The 23,908-nt window shown below is 41.4% G+C and overlaps 1 protein-coding gene across 2 annotated transcripts in view; it reads left to right on the forward strand.

Annotated features, from left to right (window-relative positions):
* Positions 1-23,534, forward strand: part of kmt2ba (lysine (K)-specific methyltransferase 2Ba) — a 32,814-nt gene extending 9,280 nt beyond the window's left edge. Inside the window, exons 6-36 of one of the 2 annotated variants that reach the window (XM_013275905.3) lie at positions 3,368-3,638; positions 4,341-4,402; positions 4,518-4,766; positions 5,768-5,871; positions 7,748-8,587; positions 9,561-9,674; positions 9,856-10,002; positions 10,413-10,505; positions 10,610-10,727; positions 10,817-10,930; positions 11,431-11,621; positions 11,769-11,870; positions 11,979-12,089; positions 12,502-12,569; positions 12,738-12,895; positions 13,009-13,076; positions 13,399-13,533; positions 14,577-14,735; positions 14,856-14,973; positions 15,102-15,180; positions 16,279-16,439; positions 16,565-16,726; positions 16,819-19,120; positions 19,419-19,547; positions 20,000-20,118; positions 20,289-20,417; positions 20,730-20,982; positions 21,102-21,212; positions 21,302-21,385; positions 21,484-21,613; positions 22,141-23,534. In XM_013275905.3, coding sequence (XP_013131359.1) covers positions 3,368-3,638; positions 4,341-4,402; positions 4,518-4,766; positions 5,768-5,871; positions 7,748-8,587; positions 9,561-9,674; positions 9,856-10,002; positions 10,413-10,505; positions 10,610-10,727; positions 10,817-10,930; positions 11,431-11,621; positions 11,769-11,870; positions 11,979-12,089; positions 12,502-12,569; positions 12,738-12,895; positions 13,009-13,076; positions 13,399-13,533; positions 14,577-14,735; positions 14,856-14,973; positions 15,102-15,180; positions 16,279-16,439; positions 16,565-16,726; positions 16,819-19,120; positions 19,419-19,547; positions 20,000-20,118; positions 20,289-20,417; positions 20,730-20,982; positions 21,102-21,212; positions 21,302-21,385; positions 21,484-21,613; positions 22,141-22,416 — 7,157 coding nt within the window. In that variant the 3' untranslated portion in view covers positions 22,417-23,534. The remainder of the gene's footprint in view (positions 1-3,367; positions 3,639-4,340; positions 4,403-4,517; positions 4,767-5,767; positions 5,872-7,747; positions 8,588-9,560; positions 9,675-9,855; positions 10,003-10,412; positions 10,506-10,609; positions 10,728-10,816; positions 10,931-11,430; positions 11,622-11,768; positions 11,871-11,978; positions 12,090-12,501; positions 12,570-12,737; positions 12,896-13,008; positions 13,077-13,398; positions 13,534-14,576; positions 14,736-14,855; positions 14,974-15,101; positions 15,181-16,278; positions 16,440-16,564; positions 16,727-16,818; positions 19,121-19,418; positions 19,548-19,999; positions 20,119-20,288; positions 20,418-20,729; positions 20,983-21,101; positions 21,213-21,301; positions 21,386-21,483; positions 21,614-22,140) is intronic. The other variant, XM_005457258.4, reaches the window with a different exon arrangement.
* The last annotated feature ends 374 nt before the right edge of the window (positions 23,535-23,908 follow it).

Here is a 23,908-nt window from a genome sequence, read left to right on the forward strand (position 1 = left end):
GTAAGCTGTAGGGAGGAGGGAAGTGGCTCATGTTATTATTTTAGCATCCACTTACTCAGGTTAATTTAGCAGATTTTGGATGATATTGGCCCAGTATTAGCACAATGTGGATAAACTGGTGTCTGCACATCTGTCAGCTAATGCAAAAAAGGGGGAGTACAACACATTAAAGTAGGGTGATTCCACAGATAAGTTTTGAAACTTTGTCACCTTGTTGTTGTTGTTGTTGTGCCACCAGTGAGCTGTTGTGAATTCCCATCATATTTTATGGTTATGAAACATAACAAGAAAAAAAAAGAGAGAGAAAGAAATTTGAGGTACTTGTATCATGAATTTCTATTAAAGGTTTTATGAAAATGTTGGATTTTATATCATCCTTAAGTTTTTTTGCATCACAGTACCTATAGGGTTACACAATCAGCTACTGCTTATGTATAGTTGGTGTTACTACAACCATGCAGTAGTCAGGATTAGTACTTAATTCACAAACTGACTGTAGTAATATAGATTGACTCTACTGTATGTAACCCTGCTTGAAGGTTGGGTAGGGTAATTAGTGTTGTCTGCACAGATTTGGCAAAGGGTGCTCTGCTATTTTATTAAAAATGAAATTATAATAATGAAATGAACTAAAATATTCTGATCCAATCTGACTAGCAAAGCTTCTGCACTTCTAAACAAACAACCTAAATTTAAAAAAAATATTATGAAGCATAATTTTGATAAATTTTGGCAAAAATTAACATGTAAGGCAAAAAAGTAAAACATGCTTTTTTTTTTCTTAGCTCAATGTAGTTGTAACTAAAATATTTTCCAGCAAAAATATCTCTTGTCACACACAGATTAGCCACCGCTGTTGGAAAGCTATACCCAACACTGGTCAAGTGAGCATCACTCAGTATGAGGTGAGGAAGTACTGTTTGACAAACGGACTCACTGAACACTACATCTAGACCAAAAAGTGATCCTTTCACAAGCTTATTCATGCATTATTTATTTAAAATTTCAATAAGTTCGCACGTCTAAGTAATTTTTCCTTTTTTTTTCTTTTTTTTTTTTTTTAAATGTGTGCAGTAGCATTGAAATAATACAACTGGGGGATTCAAGAGGATGCCTGTAAGTTTGAAACGGGTTACATAAGGGAGTTCCCACCCATAAAGGATTTTGTCTCCAGTTTTCATCCACTCACCTCATTTTTACTGTAGAGCATCTCTAGATTTCCAACTCTTCAGACAAAAGAAAAAAAAAAAGGGAAGAAAGGTCTGTACTCTGTTTGGCTCCAAGTAATAATTAAATTCTTAAAAAATGTAATCCTCAGGCAGCTTGTCAGTGAGACAAAAGCATTATCAGCACTAATCGATAAAAATCAGCGTCACCTGTTGACTAACATGTTAGCAGGTCTACAAAAAACCCAATCACCAGCAGATATGGGCTGCAACGATTCATTGAGTAATTCGAATGTTTCGATTATTTAAAAAAAAAAAACAACAACATTGACACACATTGTTTGCTTCAATGTTTTGTTTAACACGTGGCTCTGTAGCGTGCCGATGTGTCAAAAAGACTGACAACACAACAGCATCAGTGACGATGAGGCTGGAGCCAGAGTCTGTTTACAGACCGAGAAGAGCAAAGAAGTGAAGCCGATACAGAGATGGTGAGCTCAGGTTACGTGAAAGAAAACCAGTTTCTAGTGTCCAAACACCATCACTGTTCCTGTGATCACCATTAAAACATTTACTGGAAAAAGTCCACCAGTGTTTGTTTAACACAGAGAAAAATCTGCAGTGAGGCGACATCAAAATATGCAGATGAACAGGCCATTAAAACTCCAGTAGCCAGTGGCTGACCTGAGGGCTGTTGTTTGTTTGACTTTGACCTCTGACCTTGGGCTTATTGATATATTTTTGGTTTAAGACGGTGTTTTCTTTGAAAAAATTCAGTTTTAAAATGGCACATAAATGCATTCAAAGGGTTTAATTGTTGGGGGTTTTTTTTTTCTTTTTGTTTTTTTTAACAGATGTTGTATGCAGTTAAACTTTGAAATGCTGTAATTTCTAAAATGGACAAGAATGAGCAGTTCTGAAAAACCTGGATTTTTTTTCTCTATTGAATATTTATTATTGCTCATTAATAAGAGAAAATTATTTTTATCCAATTAATCGATGGAGTAATCGATAGATTGCAAAAACAACAGAAGATGAGGGCTTCTCCATTAATGCAGTGGGTCTCATTCACTAATATGTACACCGAAATATGTCCAAAATTACTGTTGGACTTACAAAACATTCTCAACAATTCCCACAGCGGGCTCACCACGCCCTCATTTCTCCAAATTACAAAACCTGTTTCCCTCGAGGTGACGAAGAGAAAGAAGTGAAGCCTCTCTTGCAAAAACCCAGACGATGGTCCAGGTTTCTTGTAAGAGAGAGAGAAGCATGCACAGCCAGGTGTGGTGTGAAAGAAAGTCTGATGGAAGAAATTGAAATAATAAGTTTCTGAAGAGGAAGCCAGAAGTCCTCCTCTGGGAGCTGCAATGGCTAAAGTAAATAAAGGATGATGATAATAATAATAAATACAGTTTTTAATATCATTTCCTCTGAATAAAATACAATGTCACGCCAAGTTGATTGGAAGAAAACCCAAAACTAAATTAAATAGTCCATTTCAAAAATAAGTAAATAGGTCAGGAAGCACCAGCCTATCTCATGGTAGGATAGTGACAAGAAATTAGATATCAATTGGTGACATCCAACAAGTGATTAATTTCTTAAAAGCAGGGCTGCAATTGTCCATTGGACTATTACCAAAGCAATATCCAAGGGGTTCATTACAGAAAGATACACAAGACAGCATCCTGTACGAGATTTATATAACTTTAAAAAAAGAAAAGAAAGAAAAGTGTTTGGGTGTAATAGAAAAAGCGAATCCATGGAGAAAAAAAAATCAAATTATATGTAAGTATGTTCAAAACATGATTCATAATTTAGCATTCCTGCAAAAGAATCGGTCATCATAGAAATCAGAAATGGTGACATGATACAAAATATGGAGCAAAATGGTGTGCAGACCTTGTTTTTTCCCTTGTTTGCAACCCTTTTTGGGGGCTTAGGAACTAGAAACGTTTGCCTTGATGTGCACACACTTGCTCTATCAACTCTTCAGACAGTCGTTAAAGGAGAGTAGCTGTACAAGTGAAAATCAAACAACAGTCCATTAAATGTAGAGTGGAAGCCGTTAGATCTGCAGGCTGAATAGTGAGATATGGTGTCCAAAGATGTCACCCCCAGCACATCGCATGCACATATTGGTGAAGCAAATGTGTCCTATGGCTCTTTTACCCGGCCTCTCTGTCTCTCGTCTTCAGATGTGGCAGATGATGATGATGACATCAATGATCAGGGCAGGACCCAGTGGGTTGTCTCTCAGGAAAGCATCCAGCGCAGGAGGAGAGGGAGGGGCAAGGGCCACAGGTTCAGGAAAAGGAAGATACTGAGTCAATATACTCGTGGAGGAGTGCGCTCGAGGCGCTGTGGACGCTGCAAAGGCTGCTTGGTGGAAGAGGACTGTGCCAAGTGCGTCAACTGCCTGGATAAGCCCAAGTTCGGGGGGCCAAACACCAAGAGGCAGTGCTGCATGTGAGTGAAGCAGATTTGCATTATTGAGCTTTACATGAAAATCATGACCTTCATATACGGATAAGCCTTTAATGAAGTTTTACCGAATGCTTAAAAGGCATTTGAATTATTTGCCAACACTCACATTAAAGGAGCTGGCTGTATAAATGTATATATAAAATATATTTTACTCAACTCTTGTATTTTCATTTATATGTATGTTCCAGCTCTGTAACCTGGAATAATGTTGCATGTCATCTTGAACAAAGCTAGATACGGCTGCTGTATAGGCCCTAATTTGATATACTAGATACTCCAAGAAGATAATTTGATTTCCATTACATATTGATTTAATTTAAACTAAGCCAACCTGAAAGCTACATGTTCTCATCATAGCCTGAATAAGTACAGCTCCAACCTATTGCTCTAAAGGCAAGTTATCCAGCTGTTTGCGGAAAATTATTCATATATTTGGTCCTCAAATTAAAGATGAACCCTGCTACATGTTTTAATTGGTGCCTAAAATACTGTGTACCTTGTAGATTTAGAAATTTCTTGTACATGAAACATAAAAAATACTTATTTCTTTTCAGTAACGCATATTAAAGAACTCAGTTAATGAAGGCAAGTTGACTCTTTGAGTTAAACACATTTATAGATGGGTACACTTGAACTTTGCCCTGGACACACACTTATGTTTTTCCATTTTTTTCACCCTTCTAGATATAAGAAGTGTGACCGGATTGAAAAAGCAAAGATGGCGCGGATTGTGAAACCATTTAAAGGTATGTTTTTATTTTTGGATATATATTTATTTTTTAGTTGAATCTAATAAGTTGAATGACTACTCCGGTTTAAAAGCTTGTGTACATAATTAATCAAGAGGCTCCTTTTTCTCAGTCCAGGCGAAGGGGTTTTTGGGCTCCGTTACAAGCAGTGACGATACAAACTGGACTTCTGGAAAGCCGGTCGAGGGAACATCCTCGATGGCGCTTGGAGTCAGGAAGCATTCGCTGCGTAACATCACGCCGCGCTCTTATAGCAGTCTGCTTAAATCAGAATCTGAAGACGAAGAGGAAGAGGAAGAAGGAGAGGACAGGACAGATAAATCGACAGTAAAGCCAAATGTAGCTGCTGCCAACAATCAAGGTAACTAAAGCTTTGGTTTTGGCACACAAGCCTCTGAGTGTCAAGTCTGAATTTCACTCCGTTCTTTATTTAGGCAAATATTTATCCTGCATAAACGTTTCATAAAAGACTCGCACAGAAAAAGAGGCGCAGCATGATGTAAATCATCACAACGCCTAATATTGTTTGACAGCAGCTAACAGGGAATGATTGTGAAGCAGTTTTGGTGATATTTTCTCCATAATTCCAGCTGTGGCTCTGAGACACACGGAAACAACAAAATAAGTCCTGAATTACTTTCATAGCAGTTTTGATCCACATGATAACTGGAACTTATCTATTTAAAAATATAATGACACTGAGATGTCTCAGAAATTGGTGATTTGATATTACACCACAGACTAAAAGAAAACAAAAAAATCAAAATGCAGGCCACAAAGTTGTGTAGCTTGTACTCCTTCCTCTGGCAGCGTGCATCCATCAGGCAGGTTGAAAGGAGAGCAAGTGCCAAATCTACTCGATTATTTTAACTCCAAGTCTCAGAGCCCCTGAAGTTGTAAGTTGATGTTTTTCCAGTTTAGAGGTGTTATTTCTGATTTTCCAGCCAATTTTAAGGTAATGTTGACTGCCCTGTTGGTAATGTTGGTAACTTCGTTGAGGTAAACATGATTTGTAAAAATCATAACAGTACGCACATATGCAAGATATGTAGTGAATATACACAGACCTTTAAATATGAACTGTTGAGTTCAAAGAGTTAATAAATAAATGGAAATAAATATATCAGTTCCCCACTATAGCTCATTGGGGGCTCGGGTCCAAGTGCATCCTGGGCCGTTTCCCCTTTTAATTTGGGTGAATGATTTCTTTGGGCATCCTCCAGTAATCTAAATATTAGAAGCACAGAATCTCTCCTTGCTCTGAACCCTAGTATTGTGTTTGAAACCTCTTTTCTGTCAGCAGTGTTTCTTAGATTTGTGTATCTGTTTTTTTTTTTGTTTTTTTTTTGTTTTTTTTTTGAGATCTTGCTTCTCAAGATGGTGGATCAGTGGCAGACGACCCAGATGCAGGGAGGCATCGCCGGCTGCCTTCCAGAGGAGCTGGCAGCAGAACCAAAGCTTACAAGGTAAAAACATGTTTCCCTAATCCGCCTCTAATAGACCACCTAATGGAGCCTGGGACAAACAGTACTCTTTGGAAAAGTTTACCTTCATACCTGTCAGTATTTCTAGACAGGTGTTTGGTTTTCTTTTTTTTATATTTTAAATATTAATAAAGCTCATCTTATCCTAATTCATTTCTTTGATTAATAAATAAATTTTCCTCTATAATTTAAATAAATATTTCACCCTGAAGTCACAATTGAAACAATTATTTCCAAGTGGTGCTTTTGCCCAGCTCTGAATTTCATTTTTCAGTTTTTCCACTGTTTCTTAGTTAAACCACGTCTGTTGGGATAAAAAATTCCTTAAAGAAGTCTTGTAGCCCCGTTGATCTTTTCTTTCTCACTTCCAGCTTTTTATAAGACTCTTTGCATGTACTCCGTCTGTTTCATAAATTATGGATCAGTCAAGCTACGTTCGGGATAATCTACAGCATGCTTTGTTTTTTTGGTAGCACTGTAAGCGATATTCTGTTTGAAGAACAACATCCATTGTCTCATTTAGCACCATTAGTGAACTTGTTATCCAAGCATGATGTTGGTATGGGGAAGGAAAGTCATGCCCCTCCTGTAACGGGTGTTTTACTCCCTGGAGTCTTAATGCTGGTGTTTTTTTAAAAAAAAAACCAAAATATCTGCAGGAAGACAATGAAGAAGATTCTTTTGTCCAAAGTCAAATATTTTCTTCAACGAGGAGGTGCTTCTTTAAAATTGGTAATAACAAATATTCAGGAGTCAGTACAGCAGTTTGTAAATAGTCACTTAAATAGTGACGGAAGCCTCTTTGTGTCTAGTGTTTAGTTTAACTGGGACTGCGATTGCCTTAATCAACACAGCAGATGTGTAAAAAGTCAGCATTGCCTCCTCCCACCCCTCACTTCACAGCTAAAAGGCTGTTTGCTTTGTCTTTATTCGGTCTGAGATGATTCTTGGTTATGCCTATTGCTTCTCTTACTAGCATTTGACATTTTCAAACTAGACCTGTCAGTTTCGAGATTGTTCCTCTCAAATCTTGTTCTGCTGGCTTGAAAGAATGGTCTATTGTCAGTAAGATTTTTTGTTTTTGCTTCTGCATTGCTTCAAACTTCTGCATTTCTTTGTAATCTCTCACTTCCCCCATAAAGAACAGATTCTTAAAGTGCAGCTCTGTCTCTGTCTGCATATGATGGTTTGCAAATTAGTAGCCCTATTTTTAGCAGATTATATGCACAGAGGTGCACTGGGTGGGTGGGGGGCACCTAGCAGCACTTGTAGACATTACAGCAGAAGTATTTGCTGTGCTATCACTAATCTGCCAGATTATGCTGCTGTGGCTCGTTGCATGAACCATTTTTTGGTAGTGGGTGGGTTTTTGCATGTGACACAACAGGTGCATTATCTCTTTAATTTCATAAAATTCCCAAGTGTAGAGATGGAATTATGCAAATCCATAATTTATGAAAAGACGTTTATTTATTCTGCGTTCAACATGGCTTGCTCTTTGGGTGACCAGCTTACACACCTGATTTGTTAGATAAATTATTAGTTTGTGTGCATTCTATAGCAGATTAATTTAAATTTCACCAAAATATTTGTTTAGTTTTGTGTTTATGATTTTTCTAGCTCTTAAAATAGTGCGTATTAACACTCAGTTAGCACTTCTGTGTGTGTTTCTGTGCTGCTACTGAATGCATACACTTTTAACGCTCCTTCCCGGCTAACCGTCTTTTGAAAGTCGCAGTGCTCCTTCCGTTTTCTGTCATTTTGGCTGTTGCCGGTTGCCGCCGCTGCATGTCACTACTATCAGTGTAACTTTGGTACATCTCTTGCTGGTTGGCTTAGGCAGTCCCCTCCTCCACAGGCACAGGAGAGCGCAGAAGAGATGGAGCCCAGAGAAACTTTCCCTGAGCCCAGACCACCCTGGACCCCAATGCGGCAGCTACAAATACACTTATGCCGTCTGCCTGATTTTGTCCTGCAGTCTCCTGCTGTGTATTTGCTGCGGCAGTCGCCCCAACATGATGATGTGGATCGGTGTATTACACAGTCGCATCCACAGTTGTCTCATCTTGCAACACAACCTGCTTTTTCCCATTCGTCATGTCCCATTACAAACTGTCCTCCAGAAATGTCCCATCCTGAAACGCAGCCTGATTCTCCACTTTCACCTCATCCCATTAGAGACTCGCCACAGAAATCTTTGCTGTTACGTTTGCAGCGTTTGCCCCAGTCCATGGTGCAGTCAGCCATGCATTTGCACAAATATGTGTCATCACCACCTCAGCAGCATCCACCGTCCACGCTGCAGTCAGCTGTGATTCAGGTTTCGTCACAGCAGTGCTCTCATGGGCGTCCAGGGTCTGAGGTGCAGCACACAGAGACGCACAGAGCTAAGACAGATAAAACTCTGAGCAGAGTTGTGCCTGGCCCCCCTCAGGCTGTCAGTGCAGGCGCAGAATTACAGGAGGACGCAGAAGACGAGCAGGAGGAGCGACGACTGGAGCAGGCTGAAGAGGACAAGCCGGATTCTTCTGTAAAAGAGACAGTGCTGCAAAACTGTCCAACAACTGACCCACACTCTGTCCTTCGTTCCCAGAGTCCTGCAGAGTGTACGTCAGTGAACACCCCGACAGGGTTAACTAACGGATTTCCCCAAAAGGGCCTGTCGCAGAACACGTACAAGATCCGTGTAGACTTCAAGGTGAGTCTCAGCAGCCTGTTTGCGTTACAGCTCACTGGGGTGTGTATTCACTGTACAGTGTTACCTTTCAGCACCACCATTTTCTCTTTCTCTCTGGAGAGCTCATTCTGCCCCACATAGCTGTAAAATATAACTGATCTCAGGAGGTTCTTCATAACATCTGCTATACAACTGCTTAATGCACAATAATATAATTTTTATCCACATTTATTAATAACTTTATTATAAATTAATGTTGCTTTGAGGTTTCAGATTTGTGCTGTTATCTCTGTGTTGAAGCTGCCATGCCGATATAATTTCCTGCAAAGGAATAATAAAGCATCTGTCTATCTTCAAAATCTACATAAATTGCAGATTATTAAGTTTGTGTAGCTTCAAGTAAAGTGGTTGTTACATCTGTGGGCTTTGGTCACACACTGGAAAGTTTTTATAGAAAGCATCATCTTTGGGAAAGTGGCCTTACTGCTCACTTCATGTATGACATCAGCAAACACATTTGTAGTTAATAGTCTAAGTTACTGATTTTAGATGTTCTTTAAAAAACATGATATTCATTTTGTAGGTTATGGCTCAGTTTAGAACACTGTAGATAAAAAAAAAAAAAAAAAAAAAAAAGCAGAGTATGAGGCATATTCAGTTTAAAAATATAAAAAAGGTCAAATGTCAAACCTAAATTTTCCATGCCAAGTTTTATATACAGTTTATGGGTCTGAGAAAAATATCTCAGTAGTGAAAAAGTTCATTTTCACTATGACAAACACTCGTCAAACAATTACCATAATGGGAGAAGGCAGCGGGGAATGTTTATTATTTCAGCATGTGGATGATCAGCCATGCTCTCATTCAGTTGTTACAAACCGGCATATGTTCATAACCTTGATACAGGTTAGTGAACTAATGTAGCACCTGGAAACCTCTGGAGAAGAGGCTCTGATCGCTTTGTTTGTGCTGTTATTGGGCGTCTGTCCACCAGGAGGACTGTGCAGTCCAGAATGTGTGGCTAATGGGCGGCCTCAGCGTTCTCACTTCTGTCCCAACTACGCCTCAGCCCGTTTGTCTGCTCTGCGCCAGTAAAGGGCGACACGAGGTAAGCTGAGCTTGACTAGTTTGGCAAAGTATGCAAATTGCTTATTTGGGTGCTCACGCAAATAGTTTGTTTTACATTTCACTTATGTGACAAAAAACAAAATAGAAACATTTCATATGCATTCTGAATGTTGTTGTTACTGTTATTTTTTTTTAACTTATCTACCTCCCACTTCCATCAGATGATCTTCTGTCAGATCTGCTGTGAGCCTTTCCACAGTTTCTGCCTGTCACCCGAGGAGCGCCCCCTCGAGGAGAACAAGGAGAACTGGTTCTGCAGGCGCTGCAAATTCTGTCACGTGTGCGGCCGTCGAAGCAAGAGCACAAAGGTGTGTATGAGGCATAGCAAGACTTCATAATATCCCCCAAAAATACACATAATAATAATAAGAAGAAAAAAGAAATACAATAAGTAATAAAAAAAAAAGATTGCATTAATTTATACGTGTTGGAAAATAATTATTTGTGTTATTGTTTTCAATAATTTTTAGAGTGAGATGAAAAGTGTTTCTGTGGGACGAGAATCTTGTACAGACATAATAAAGTCTTTTAAAATTATTTTTTTTACCTTGATAACTTTAAGTCTTTCACTTCATTAAAAAAAAACCCAATATAAACACTTCTTATCTATTTTATACACGAGATCTGAATTAAATTACATATTTATCAATTTTGATGTACATCATAGTCAAGTATTTACCGATAATTATTATACCTTTGTTTTTCTGTCCCTTCACAGCCTGTGCTGCAGTGCAGGAGATGCCAAACGTCATACCACCCTTCGTGCTTGGGACCAACATACCCTAAACCTATGAACTCCAGCGTCCCCTGGGTAAATGCATTAACAGCTTTAAAGTAATTAGGAATATGTTCAGTTTATTTGAGGATAAATGTGACAATTTCATGACACCGTACATCAAATATGTCTTTGTGCAGGTGTGTATGACGTGCATTCGGTGTAAAAGTTGCGGCGTGACTCCTGGAAAGACCTGGGACTTGACGTGGAACCACGAGCAGGACCTCTGCCCCGACTGCACCTCACTCCACAAAAAAGGTAAGACTTCTGAGAGTTGAACTTGTATTTTTAGTATGCTTGAAATGGATGATGTGACTCATCTGTGATTTGTGTTTATTTTACGTCAGGTAATTTCTGCACTATCTGCCACAAGTGCTATGAAGACAGTATCCAACCGTCACAGATGCTTCAGTGTTCGCAGTGCAGCCACTGGATTCATTACAGATGTGAAGGGATCTCAGGTGAGTTGCTCTCATAAAGTTTTCAGTTCAGTCAGTTTTTGTTCACTGTTTGTTGGATTTCATGTTTCCTGAGGCTGTTAAAAGTAGACCCCCCACCCCCTCCACCCCTCTTATTGTTGTAATGCATCTATCAGTTACAAGGGTGAATACTCATATTTTAACAAGGCCACAATTTCAAATAATGACGTCACATTAGGGACAACTAATCCCTGTGAGATGAAAGCTCTGGTTTCAGACTCTAAAGGCTTAATTTGAGACTTTTCTAACCCAAAGAGTGGATATCAGAGACAGAGAATAAACTTAGGTGGCTTCACCAAAATAAATATGAATTAATTTTAACAGTGAATTAATCAAAAGTGAAAGTTTTCTAAATATAAAAGGCTGTAATGAGCTTGTTTTCTAATGAGTGACTTATAAAACAGGAGCAAACTATGGAGATAAAATGTGATTACTGTTAACTTGTTGTGCAGAAACGAAGCTCTCCTTCTCTGTCTTTGCAGAGGAGCTTTTTGGGCTGCTCACGAGTCAGCCAGGCAGAGTGGATTTTACATGTTCGCCCTGCAGTCAGCACCAAACCAGTCACAGCATCCTGAAGGAGGAGCTGCAGAGGAGGCTCACAGCCAGAGTGGAGGAGGTGCTCACTGACCTCCTCTCCTCCAACAGCACTCAGCACCTTATCACGTGTAAAGCGGTAAGAGCTGCCCACAAGACTGAGAGGATGCACCAGGAAGCCTTTTTATCCTTTAAAATGTCACATTTTAGTATTTGTCCTTTAACGTCAAAGCCTGATTATGTTCCAGATGTGTCGCTGAAGTAGTCGTCTCTTACTGTCTTTCAGTGTCAGGAATCAAACATCACAGCATTTATCAGGGAACAGCAACCAGTCTGTGATCTACAAGCGGTGGAGAGGAGGTTTAAAGGGGGCGGTTACACCTCAATAGTGAGCATATGTTTCCTTAAATATCCTATGCATTTACACTTAGGCTCTTTTTGTAGAACCCACACTGAATTAATGGCCTTTTTTTCTTTTTTCCTGTCTCCCAATCAGAAAGCCTTTCATAGCGATATTGCTTCTGTGATAAGGCAAAGGCTGCAGGAAGAGGAAGCTCTGCTGGAAGATCAGAGACCGACCCTTCAGGCAATGTCACACTACGTTGAAGTAAGCACTCCCTTTACCATTCTCTAATTGCTTTTAATGTATTTTTTAGAGACCCAGACCTTAATTCATTTTGTAGGGAAACCTGTTTTTCCTCAGGATAAATTCACTAGCAGACTAATATAGCTCCTTTCTCCCCAAGTTAAGCACTCGTAGCACATTCATACAGTGCTTTAGTCTATGCCTAAGCACTTTTTCTAACATTCACACACACTTTTACTTTGATGGATACATCAGGGCCAGCCTGGGTTCAATATCTTGCCCAAGGATACTTGCGAGGAAATGACCATCCGTCTCATCTACCACCTGAGCTACAGCTGCCCCATTTCTGTTCTCATTGTTGTCACATCCAAATGAACGCTGTCCTTCAACATTCCTTAATTTTGGTCTTACTTCATTGTTTCCTGCCTGACAGGTCATGGAAAAAGTATTCAGTTGGTGCAATGTCAAAAAGTGGAACTCGTTCTCAGAAGAACTTCCGAGGTAAGTAAACGCAGCTAAAAATAATTTACTTAACCCATTTCATAAACTTCGTCATTTACAAGGTTGGAACTAAATTAAAACTTAATTATAATGTCTGAAGACCTTGTAGTAGATGGACAGGTGCCTAAAATGGCTCTCTTCAGTTTGTTTTTATCCCCTCCTCTTTAGTGGCATGCTCCCCGAGGCAGTTCTCCCACCGTCTAAAGAGCACAGCTATGCACAATGGCTGGAGAGAACATACCAGCTCAAAAACTCCAGGGACCCACAGACGGGGAAAACCGAGTCGTTAGTGACTTCACAGCAAACTCCCTCTCTGAAATTACTTGGTATGGACGTTATTACAATCTGTTTTGTAGCACACTGAAGACAAAGCTAAAGACACTTTCTTGCAATAGATCGATCACATTCTCAAGTTTAAAATGTTTACATGATCTTCCAGAGACCACCAAGACTGAAGATGTGAGACAATGTGCCCTGTGCCAGCAATGTGGAGACTCTGCTCCCCGTGTGAGTTTTTATGTCAAGGCTTTTGGCTCATAGATCTTTTTCCCCCACTTAATTTTGGTGTTGTTTCATGCATTGTTTGCTCTGTAAGGGATCAGAATAGACAGAAGTCCTCAAAATATTCAGCAAGTTTAAGTTAATCAATTTTTTAAGTTCAGGATAAGGGGAAAGTATCCCATTTTCACTGTTTTTGTTAAAGAAATGACTGATTATGTGAGGATGTATAGAATTTTTAGTAAATTGTTGACTATTTTTTGTTTTCTTGGCACTATAATAACGGCTCCCTGATACTTCTTAATTGATATAACTGCTCTTTTCCCAACAGGAAGCAGGACGGCTCCTGTACTTGGGTCAGAACGAGTGGGCCCATGTTAACTGCTGTCTTTGGTCTGCAGAGGTGTATGAGGAAAACAGCGCTCTTCTTCAGGTGCACAGTGCTGTCTCAAGGGGGCGCCACCTGGTAAGATTAAATTAAATGGTAACTAAGGCTGTGCGTGACAGCTAGGTGTTCAGACGTCGCTGCTCTTGCTAGAAATACAGTTCGTTAAATCTCATTTCATTTATGTGCCGGCACCTGTCTTTGTGATGGCAAGATGCAAACAAGCGAAGCGACAACAGCTGTTGACGGTCAAAAGTGGTCGCGGTACGATCACAAAAACTGAATTCGAGACAGATGTTTCCACATAGAATAACGATCTAGTCAAACTTAACAAATGTAAAATGACAGCTGCACCTTTATCCACACACAGACTTGACAAATTTAACAAATATAAATCTGAATTTGGGCACTTTTTTTTTTTTTTTTAACCTTTTTCTGTCCTTCTATGTCAGCATTATAACTCTGCAGACAATTTGGCGTAAAGTCAATTAACTAATTGGATGAGAAATGGTCCCACGAGGCAAAAGGGCATTGAGATGCATGATTTCTTTCTCAAAGTAATTTTGTTTGTTCAAATCGATAAACGGATATATAGTATTCCCCTTCAAGAAACTCTAACGAGGAAATCCAGGCAATGTTTGCAAATTACCTAAACCTGACATTTAGGCCAATTATTTATCTTTAATTTGGAGGATTTTTTTTTTTTATCATGGATTAAAAGTTGAGATAAGACCGCCAGCTGACAGCCATTAAACACCAAATGTTTGCTAAAAAGGAAGGAGGGCTACTTTTACATATATTTCTGTAACATTATATCCAATACAAAGTGTCACTTTGGTGGAATAAAAGCACATTTTGACTATTGAAAAATATGATAAATGGTTTGTTATGGCTCATTTCTATTGTTATTATTGGCCATTATTGTGGCCAGTTTTGAGTGTTTTCTTCATTTTAGTATAGGCTTTGATTTTCCTTCTCCCTGTCTCCCATTCAAAGGTCTAGTAAATTATTGGATCATCTCTAATCCTAATGGCCTGACTTTAGGTTTAGTCATTCATTTGTGATATTGAAAAGTACCCTTTGGTTCTTCTAAAACTGTATGTACATATAAAATTTTCCTCCAGCGCTGTGATCGTTGCGGACAGTCAGGAGCCACGGTGGGCTGTTGCCTCCCCACCTGTCAGAGTAACTTCCACTTCATGTGTGCACGTGCCCAGAGCTGCGCGTTCCAGCAGGACAGGAAGGTTTACTGCTACAAACACAGGGACCTGGTGACTGCAAAGGTGTGAATTTATGTTGTTAGTTATAAATATATATATTTTTGTTGAAAGCAGTATACATATTATATTTTCTCCTCTGATTTTGTGTTCATTATGCTGACTATTGTTTGTGATTCTTCACAGATCGTCTCTGGTAAAGGGTTTGAAGTCCCGCGACGGGTGTATGTGGACTTCAATGGGATCAATCTCAGAAGGAAGTTCCTCACAGGTCTTGAGCCAGAATCCATAAATATGACCATAGGTAAGTTTATCTTGATGTGTCATGTTTTTGACTCTTGTAATGGGATAGTTTCAGATTGAATTAAAACATGGCTGCTTTATGTCTTGATGCGATGAACCTCATTATCTGTTTCTTTTTTTACCTTCCAGGCTCGCTGCAGATTCAGAAACTTGGTGTTCTGTCAGAGCTGTCGTCAAATGGGAGGATGCTGTATCCTGTAGGCTATCAGTAAGTGATAACTGCCTTTGTATTCAAGCGTTGTTTGGGTTTTTTTGTTGCCCCCCCCCATAAAGCAGTCTAAACAAGCTGTTCATCTACTGCTTCGCAAACAGCAACTTTTGGGTTATAGATACAAGTAGAAATTAACATGCCCGTTTCGTATTCTATAACTTATAAATAGCTAAAAACAGCTACAACACATAGTCTAGCGCAGAACCATGTTTTCCTCTTGATGTGTAAAGGGGCCACGGTACTTTTGTCCACAGTTGTATTATTAAAGAAAAATAAAAAGTACCCACAGGGAAATTAGTTTTAAAGTCAGACTGTTTTCTCTATCAGGCTGTAAACACTTTCATTTCTACTTTAGAGTAGAAGCACATTTAAACAGAAGACTCTGTTAGCCACTACTGCCTACTCAGTTGGACTGAACTCGGTTGATGTCGTTTTCCATTGCAGTCGACCTAATGTGCATGTGGTCATTATAGCAACAAGGCCAAGGCATTTGTATGCAACGTGAACAACACAACAAAGGAGGATGTCGAGACAGTGGTATACCTGCTGCTCGGTGTATGGCTTATTCTCAGACTCAGGGACCAGAGTGTTGTTTTTGTGTAGTTTTCTAGTTACAAAAACAATTTGTTACTTGTGTAAATATTTTTTACAAACACAAATCGTTTTTTACACACACACAAATTCTCATCTTTAGATGCACAAACAAAAAACTTTGAGATATTTTGGTTTACAAGTTTACAAAACTCACTTCACAACTACACATTTGATTTACAAGGACAAATTATTTATGACCACAATTTGAGCCCATAGTTTTCCCCGTTGCTGCATTTAAAAGATGGCTGTTTTAATTTTTGTGAAGGAGTAGCTCTCATGACTCAAAGACCAGCCAATCGGTGGTGTGCAGTCTACTTATGTCACATTTTCTTTCGATCGCCTCGAATCTAAAAACCATGCCAAGCTGTACTAATGGGAAAGGGTTACATGTGATTGGCTTAGTTCTTGGCTGCTGGTACTGACATTACTGATTTATCCATAGTTCATGGTCCCTTCACTAACAAGCTTGAAACACATTTTCTTCCTTCTTTCATTGTCTAGGTGTTCACGGTTGTACTGGAGCACCGTGGACCCACGCCGGCGCTGTAAGTACACCTGCAAGGTGACAGAGGTGAGCACTCCTCTCCCTGGTGAGGAGCAGAATTTGAAGTGGGAGGATGAAGAGAACCATACCATAGTCCACAGTCCGAACCACCACAGAGGTGAGCAGCTGTGAGGAGAGCAGTGAAGCTGAAGCAGTGGACAAGAAATTGAAAATATGAGTATTTTTTTTAATGTGCTAAAAACTATTTTCTTTTTTTTCCTTCTTTTTAAAAATCTTTTCTAGATATTGAGTCTCCAGATATTTTAAGTCCCACATCCAGTCCAATAAAATCCACTTCCATATCACCCAACTCTAAACTGCACAACACACCCGGGTCTAAAAGCCCTGCTTACACACACACCAGGAGACCAGCAGGAGGATCATCTCGACCACTACCATCTCCAGGTACGTGGAGTTTTAGGAGAAGATGTGTACCTGGTGTGTGTGACTAAATAAAACAGTAAACCCCATTTCACACTCCCTTTTCTTGCTGTCAGGGTGTGCTCCACCCAAGTCCCATCACATCCTGACTCTGAGGGACCTGGAGGAAACCCGGCGGCCTCGGAGGCTCTCGTCAAGAAGCCGTTGCAGCTCCTCGCCATCAGAGAGCGACCCGTCCGTACCGATGACACTCCGCTCTGGCGGCACGGTCCACTCCCGATGTGCCCTATTCAGCTCTCCTCCAAGGGCATCGAACTTCGGATCGGCTTCACCTCCTCTCTCACGACAGAACTCTGCGTCTCCGGTCTGGAGCTCCCCACCTAGATCCAGCTCCAGCATTTCTACAGGGCTGTCGCCTCGGCAAGGAGCCATCACTCACTCCCCCAGAGGGAGGCATAGCTTTAAAATTACCACTCCAATCTCTGCCGAGGTTCCCCAAGACTTTTTGGCATCATCTGAGGCAGAAGATGCAGCTGTGGCCACTACAAATGGGATCTCACTGGCACCTGATAACCTGGAGGAGGAAGTGGCCCAGCTGATGTCTCAGGAGCTCCCTTACACTGTGTTTGACACTGACACTGAGGTAGCAGTGGACTCCATGTTGAATGCTAAGCTTGAGTTTGATGAGGCTTTGCTGACAGAGAATGTGTCTCTTCATTGTGGGGCACAAGGCAGCAGAGAGGTGGAAATGCAGGGAAATGATCAGGAGATTGATTCTGAAGAAGACGACTCGAGTCGTTATTTTAAGTTTTCACGCACGGTGGTGTGCGATCACGCAGCAAGTGGCTCGGATGCCTCAGGTCAGCTTAATTCAGCTCAGTCAATCCCGCAGTTAGACGGTGCGGACGGTGGGTCAGAAACTGAAAGCGAGGCGGCCGATGAAGACGCTCAGGATGCAGAGGGAGGGAATGAAGAAGCTAAAATTCAAACCAATCACACTACACCCACTAAACAACTAACGGTGGCCCTAAAGAGGCTTGAGTCAATCTACACGATCCCAAAGTCACCAGCTGAAGAACAACCTGAACCAGTGCTTCAGGAAAGTCTTTCACCTTCTGCTCTCCTGGAGTCAGCTTACACAAATAACGAACTGTCCGTTCAGGAGGAAGAGGTCCCGATGACCTCAGAAACATCGCCGTCTCAAAACGAGGTGTTCTTGGATTCATCTACAGGCCATTTCGTTCCTGCCGAGGATGGCTCTGCAGAGTATCCAAATAAACACATCACTGACAACAGGGATGACAGCGCTTCGTCAGCTGACTCAGAAGAAGGATTTAAAGATGATTTGAACGATCCTGATTATTCTCCAGAGCCTAAAACCAAAAAGCCTCCCACAGCACAGATGAAAACTGTCTTTGTGAAGACAAAACATCCTGCACCAAACCTCAAGCGATTGGCGATGAAACCTTCACTTCCCCTGATGCAAACCAAACTGCCTTTACCCCCTCACCCTGGACACACTGCGTCCGTTTCCTCTGCTGCAGTTACTTTTCATGCAGTACCGCACCCGGTCGCACCCCCTGCCGTGATCAATGGTTTAAATGCTTTAAACATTCAGCCAGGTGCTTCATTGGGGAAAACCATCGCTATAAACTTGATCAGCTCCAAGCCAGAAAGTCAGCAGCAGGCAGCGGCGGAGAACCCAGCTGGGTCAGCTAGCTCGCCCCCACCGCAGGCTTCTACCCATCAGGTCCTGCTGGTCAACCGGCACGGTCAGATTATGATCAAAGACCCAAAGTTGAACACGTATCAGCCTCTCAGCACAGATTCACCAACCTACAGTAAGATAAGCCAGATTGCCAAGATTCTCCACAGTGGTAATGCTTTACAGCGCTCCATGCCTCATGTCATAATAAAGCCTCGGCCCAGCCCTTCAGCTGCAAACGCCCCTCCTGCCCCTAACCTCCAGGCGGCCAAGAGGAAGATCATCGTCAAAATGGTGCCCATGAAAAGCAACAGCACAGCTGCTGCTCCCACAACTGTCAGCATGTACAGCTCTCCTGAACCTAGTTTCTCCAACATTGAAGAAAGCACAGCCCAAGCGATTATCGATAGAGCCATGGCTACTCACCGAGACACACCCAAAACTAAACCCATCATTCTCAGCAGTACTCGACAGCCAAAGGCCAAGCATCGGAAACCATTGCCGTTTCCCAACGTCGAAGACTCGGATCAGTCATCAGCTGGTCGTTTGGAGTCTCCCAGTGGTTTCGGTAATGAATCAATACCTGCTGCATCGCGCCACCAGGTGAGAGTTAAGAGAGTGTCGTCGGTGTCTGAGAGACCTTCCAGGAAGAAATCCAAGATGGACTTCCTGAAGGATCCATCGAGTGAGCCGGAGGACACTGATGAAGCCAGGTAACAGATGATTTAAAAATGTTTTTACTGCAACACGCAGAACACGAGTAATATTTAAAAAACTAATATTTGCCTTTATCTTAATGTTTAACATTAAAAAAAACAAAAAAACAATTGATCCTCCAGCTTCATTTTGTATGAAGCGCCGAGCATCACATGCAGACTGACATTTTATAAATTGGTCCTCTGATCTGCAGAATCTCAGCAATGAGAGAAATTTGCACTCTCAGCAGCTGAAAGAGTTTTAAAGTAAAAGATGGCAAAAAAGAAAATAAAGCATGTTGGTGACTTTCAACAGGCCAAGTGGTGTGAGAATGAAAGCTCCAACGATGAAAGATGTTCTTGATCTGGATCGCCAGCTTGAGCCACAGCCAGAGCCTGAGCCGCTGAGGATCGTTGCTCCACCACCACCTCCTACACCCACCAGGTTAGCCTCATTTACAGACTTAGGCTGTATTTAAAGATTTGAAAGAGCTGAAAGGGCACGTGAAAACTAATGATTTAGGTCCTCGAGCCTCAAGTAGTTTTTGTGTATGTGCTGGGTTTTGTTTTTTTGTTTTGTTTTTTTTTTGATAAAACAAGATGCTGTACACATAAAGTTGTCTTAATAGATAATTAAAAGAAATTCAAAGAAAAGGAGGGGATTGTGCTCCCAGGCAGTTTTGTTTTGACTGCAGTGTTCAGGGCCATCAGGGTGTCATATTTCGGATACTTAAAGGGATTTTTGATCGGGCCCAAAGACCATTAGACCGTCCTGTAGTAGAGAAAGAGAAAATCAAGGGAAAAGAGAAGAGACAGAATGTTTAACCTGTGAAAAAATGAAGGGAAAAAAAAAAAAAAAGTATTTTTGACAAATATGTTTTTTTCCCTTGTGTGCAGGTGTTTTCATGATGACAGTCCACCATCTCCCACCAAAACCAACAGTCAGATTCAGGGTATGACGCACAAATGGGTGAGCGCTCGGCACGGAGACCTGTCTGAGTGGGGCCCTTATTCAGGTTTGTGACTAAACACTAAGTTTAATCATTTGTGTCTAATTTAGGCCAAAAACCTTTGTTTTTACATTTATCATTAATCTCATTTATATAGTTTTGATTATCTTTAAGTCTCATTGCTTTGCGAGAGAGAATATGTGGTTAGGTGTGACGCTGTCTTTCGCTTTTTGCAGGTTTTAGCTCAGAAGAAGAAGCACCACCACCACCTAAACCCACAGCGAGGACGTACATGAACCAGCCCCACCTGCGCTTTGAAATCACCAGTGATGACGGCTTTAGCGTTAAGGCTAACAGTATAGAAGGTAGGAACCGCTCCTCTGCTTCTTATTTAACTCTTATCCTGATATTTTCTACTCTTTGTCATTAAAAAAATAAGAAATAGAAGTTTATATCTCATCAGATAATACCCTCGACTTTTATCAGCAAATAAGAGGATTTTAATTTATGTCCGTGGCAGATATTTATCTGTTGTCAGCCATTTCTTTTCTTATTATAATATGAGAATGAATACAACATAAAAGAATCAGCCCAGGTGTTCACTTAAACATTGGTCTGTGTTATCTTGTGCTTTGGCTGCGTGTTCATCTTTGCCTCCCTTTCTCACCTACCGTCAGTTGCCTGGCGCGCTGTGATAGACAGCGTCCTCGAAGCCCGGGCAGGGTTCCACCTAAGGCAGCTGCCTCTAGGCGGGATGAGCGGGCCGCGGGTGCTCGGCGTCGTCCACGATGCCGTCATCTTCCTGCTGGAGCAGCTGCAGGGCGCCGCATACTGCAAACGCCACCGCTTCCGCTTCCACCGATGTGATGACATCGAGGAAGAACTCCCCCTCAACCCGAGTGGCTGCGCCCGAGCTGAAGTCTGCACACGGTACAGACAACCTAGTTCACGGGTTTTGCTTTTAAAACCTCCTGCGCTTTACTGAAGGTGTCTGTATGTGTCTTGTTAAGACGCACATCGCAAATGATTTTCCCTGATTCTTTAACCAGGAAAGCAACGTTTGACATGTTCAACTTCCTGGCGTCGCAGCACAGAGAGCTTCCCGACATATTGGGCCCCTTTGATGAAGAGGAGGATGAATTCCCGCTCAAATCTTCTAGGTTAGTCATTCAGTTTGCTTCACTTTTGTCTGTGAAGTTGAGCAGTTTTCACATCAGTACTAACAGCTGCTCTGTTGCGTCTCTGCCAGGCGAGCCACCAGCAGTGAGCTTCCCATGGCAATGAGATTCAGACACCTGGAGAAAATCTCAAAAGAAGCAGTAGGAGTCTACAGGTAACGAAAAATGACCGTAAAACCCTTCAGGTTTTCACTGATGTCCAAAAAATAAATAAGTTGAACTTTCTAATCTTCTCCCCCTTTGCCCCCCTTAGATCGGCAATTCATGGTCGTGGACTCTTCTGCAAAAGGAACATCGATGCTGGGGAGATGGTGATCGAGTATGCCGGTACCGTCATTCGTGCAGTCCTGACTGATAAGCGGGAGAAGTATTACGACAGCAAGGTTGGTTACACTCAGAAATCATCATCACAGAGTATCTGCTTCATCTTTTAAAACGTTAGTGAGAAACACGGCCCTCGTGTTTTCTGTGACTCGTTCACAACAAAGCCACCGCTGCAAGTTTAATGTGAAGCAGCAGTAACTAGTTACAACTACAGAGAAATTACTGAATACCACAGCATGCAAAGACACGGTCTGCTTCCAACGATTACATTAATCATTAGTACTTCAAACAGGCACGTCGGCTGAACCTGAACAAGTCAGCTGGTTAAAATAAAACTTTTTTTTTATTAAGAGTTTTTTCTTTTATTCTTTGATCACCAGCTAAACGCTCTAGACTGCACTTCAACATCTTCCTTTTTCTTTCACTTCCTTAAGGCGCACTCTCACTAGACTCGGGGGGGCATACCATGAAAATTTAAGGCGGTCAAACTCCTTTTACATCGTGGGCAACATTCATAAGAGGCGAGAACAATGAAACACCATTTCTCTTAAAATGTGAAAGTAATGTGTGTGTTTCTGTACTCCAGGGCATCGGCTGCTACATGTTCCGCATCGACGACTTCGACGTGGTCGACGCCACGATGCAGGGCAATGCGGCTCGTTTCATCAACCACTCGTGCGAGCCGAACTGCTACTCGCGTGTCATCAACGTGGACGGACGGAAGCACATCGTTATCTTCGCGTTGAGGAAGATCTACCGGGGAGAAGAGCTCACCTACGACTACAAGTTCCCCATCGAGGACGAGAGCAACAAGCTCCTCTGCAACTGCGGGGCAAGGCGCTGCCGCCGCTATCTGAATTAACCCCCCTCACCACTGACGCTAATAAGCCATCGTACTTGATGCAGCTCAAGCGGTAAATGAAATCATGAAGGCAACTGTAGCCATATGATGGAGGTCAATAACGCACACAGACCTGAGCCAGTGTTCAGAAGGTCAACTTACAGACCCGTGAAGGACGTACACAAGATAAGAGCCATATGTGAAAGCTTGGGATGAAGTCTACACATGCACGCACACACACGATGGATTTATGTAGTTTCTCATCTACTTCACACTTTGTTTCACATCGCTGACTTTGCTGTCAGCGCCCTCTGCTGGAACTGGGGAAAAAAAGAAGTGAAACCTAACTTCAGCTGTCTGTCTCTGTAAATAAAAAGTCACAGAGAGCAACGAAGAGGAGACTACAGCACCTTAGCATGGCCCAGCCTTCTCTGGCAGCAGACAGGACTCACTTTTACTATAAAACAGCAGTGCAGCTCTTTTTACTCTGGATACCACATCTCTCGGAAGCAGGGACTTGAATTAAGTGAATTACAAATTCCCATTCACTTAATATTTTAGGTGCTGATGACATTTATCCCACAGGTTAGTTTTAATAGCGTCGATCGAACCTTTGTGCTCCTCCAGTCAGCCGAAAGCTTCTGTTTTTATTTGTAACGGCGCAGATGCTGTGACCCGAATGCTTTTACCCACTGTTACACTCTTTCTTTGTTCTCTTTGTTTGTGCAGTTTGTATGTTTTAAGGCCTACGAGGAAGCGTTTCCTTGGTGCAGCATTCAAAAGGAAAACGGTGATCTTTCCCCGGCACGGTCCCTTACAGCTCTTTTTGTACATTTGAACAATAAATGTATGCTCAACAGACTAATGGAAGTAAATGTGTTTGAGCTTTTAACCTCCTCTTTGTAGGCTGAGCAACAGTGAAGCTTATTCCCTTCAGTTGATGTCTGGTTAATCATTGTTTTGTGCCCTCTTCCTCCTGCTCCCCCCCACCATCTCCCTCAGGTGTTCTACCTCAAAGAAAGAAGCGAGATTTAATTTAATTACACAACACGCAGTGAAAAACTGCTTTCTTGCTCTTTAAGCTTTCTAATTATTACATTTCAATATTAAGAAACAGGTAACATCACTGCTGTTGGACACTTAGAATAGGTGGTCACCTTTTTTGTGCTTTTTCTTCTCTCTTTTCTTTTCTTCCTTTTTTGGTTAAGAAACTCCATTGTGTAATTGTGCCCCCGCTACTGGATGTACACAAGGATCTGGGACTTTAGGCTGACTGCTGTGGACTTTTTGTTTTGTAGGATTCATGACTGAATTTGACACAAATCTTTGTTACTGTATCGGCTCACATGGATCCTTTCCTGTACATAGTTGTAAAGAATTTCTAAGCCTATTGAATATTTTTTTACCTCCGATTTTTTTTTTAATTTATGTTCAATAAAATTTGTTCAAAGTTTGCTTTCCTGCTGCTGATTTTCTTAACAACCTGAAGACATTCACAGTGAAATATACAGGA

Source organism: Oreochromis niloticus, linkage group LG22 (assembly GCF_001858045.2).
Source record: "Oreochromis niloticus isolate F11D_XX linkage group LG22, O_niloticus_UMD_NMBU, whole genome shotgun sequence".
Lineage (NCBI taxonomy): Eukaryota > Metazoa > Chordata > Actinopteri > Cichliformes > Cichlidae > Oreochromis > Oreochromis niloticus.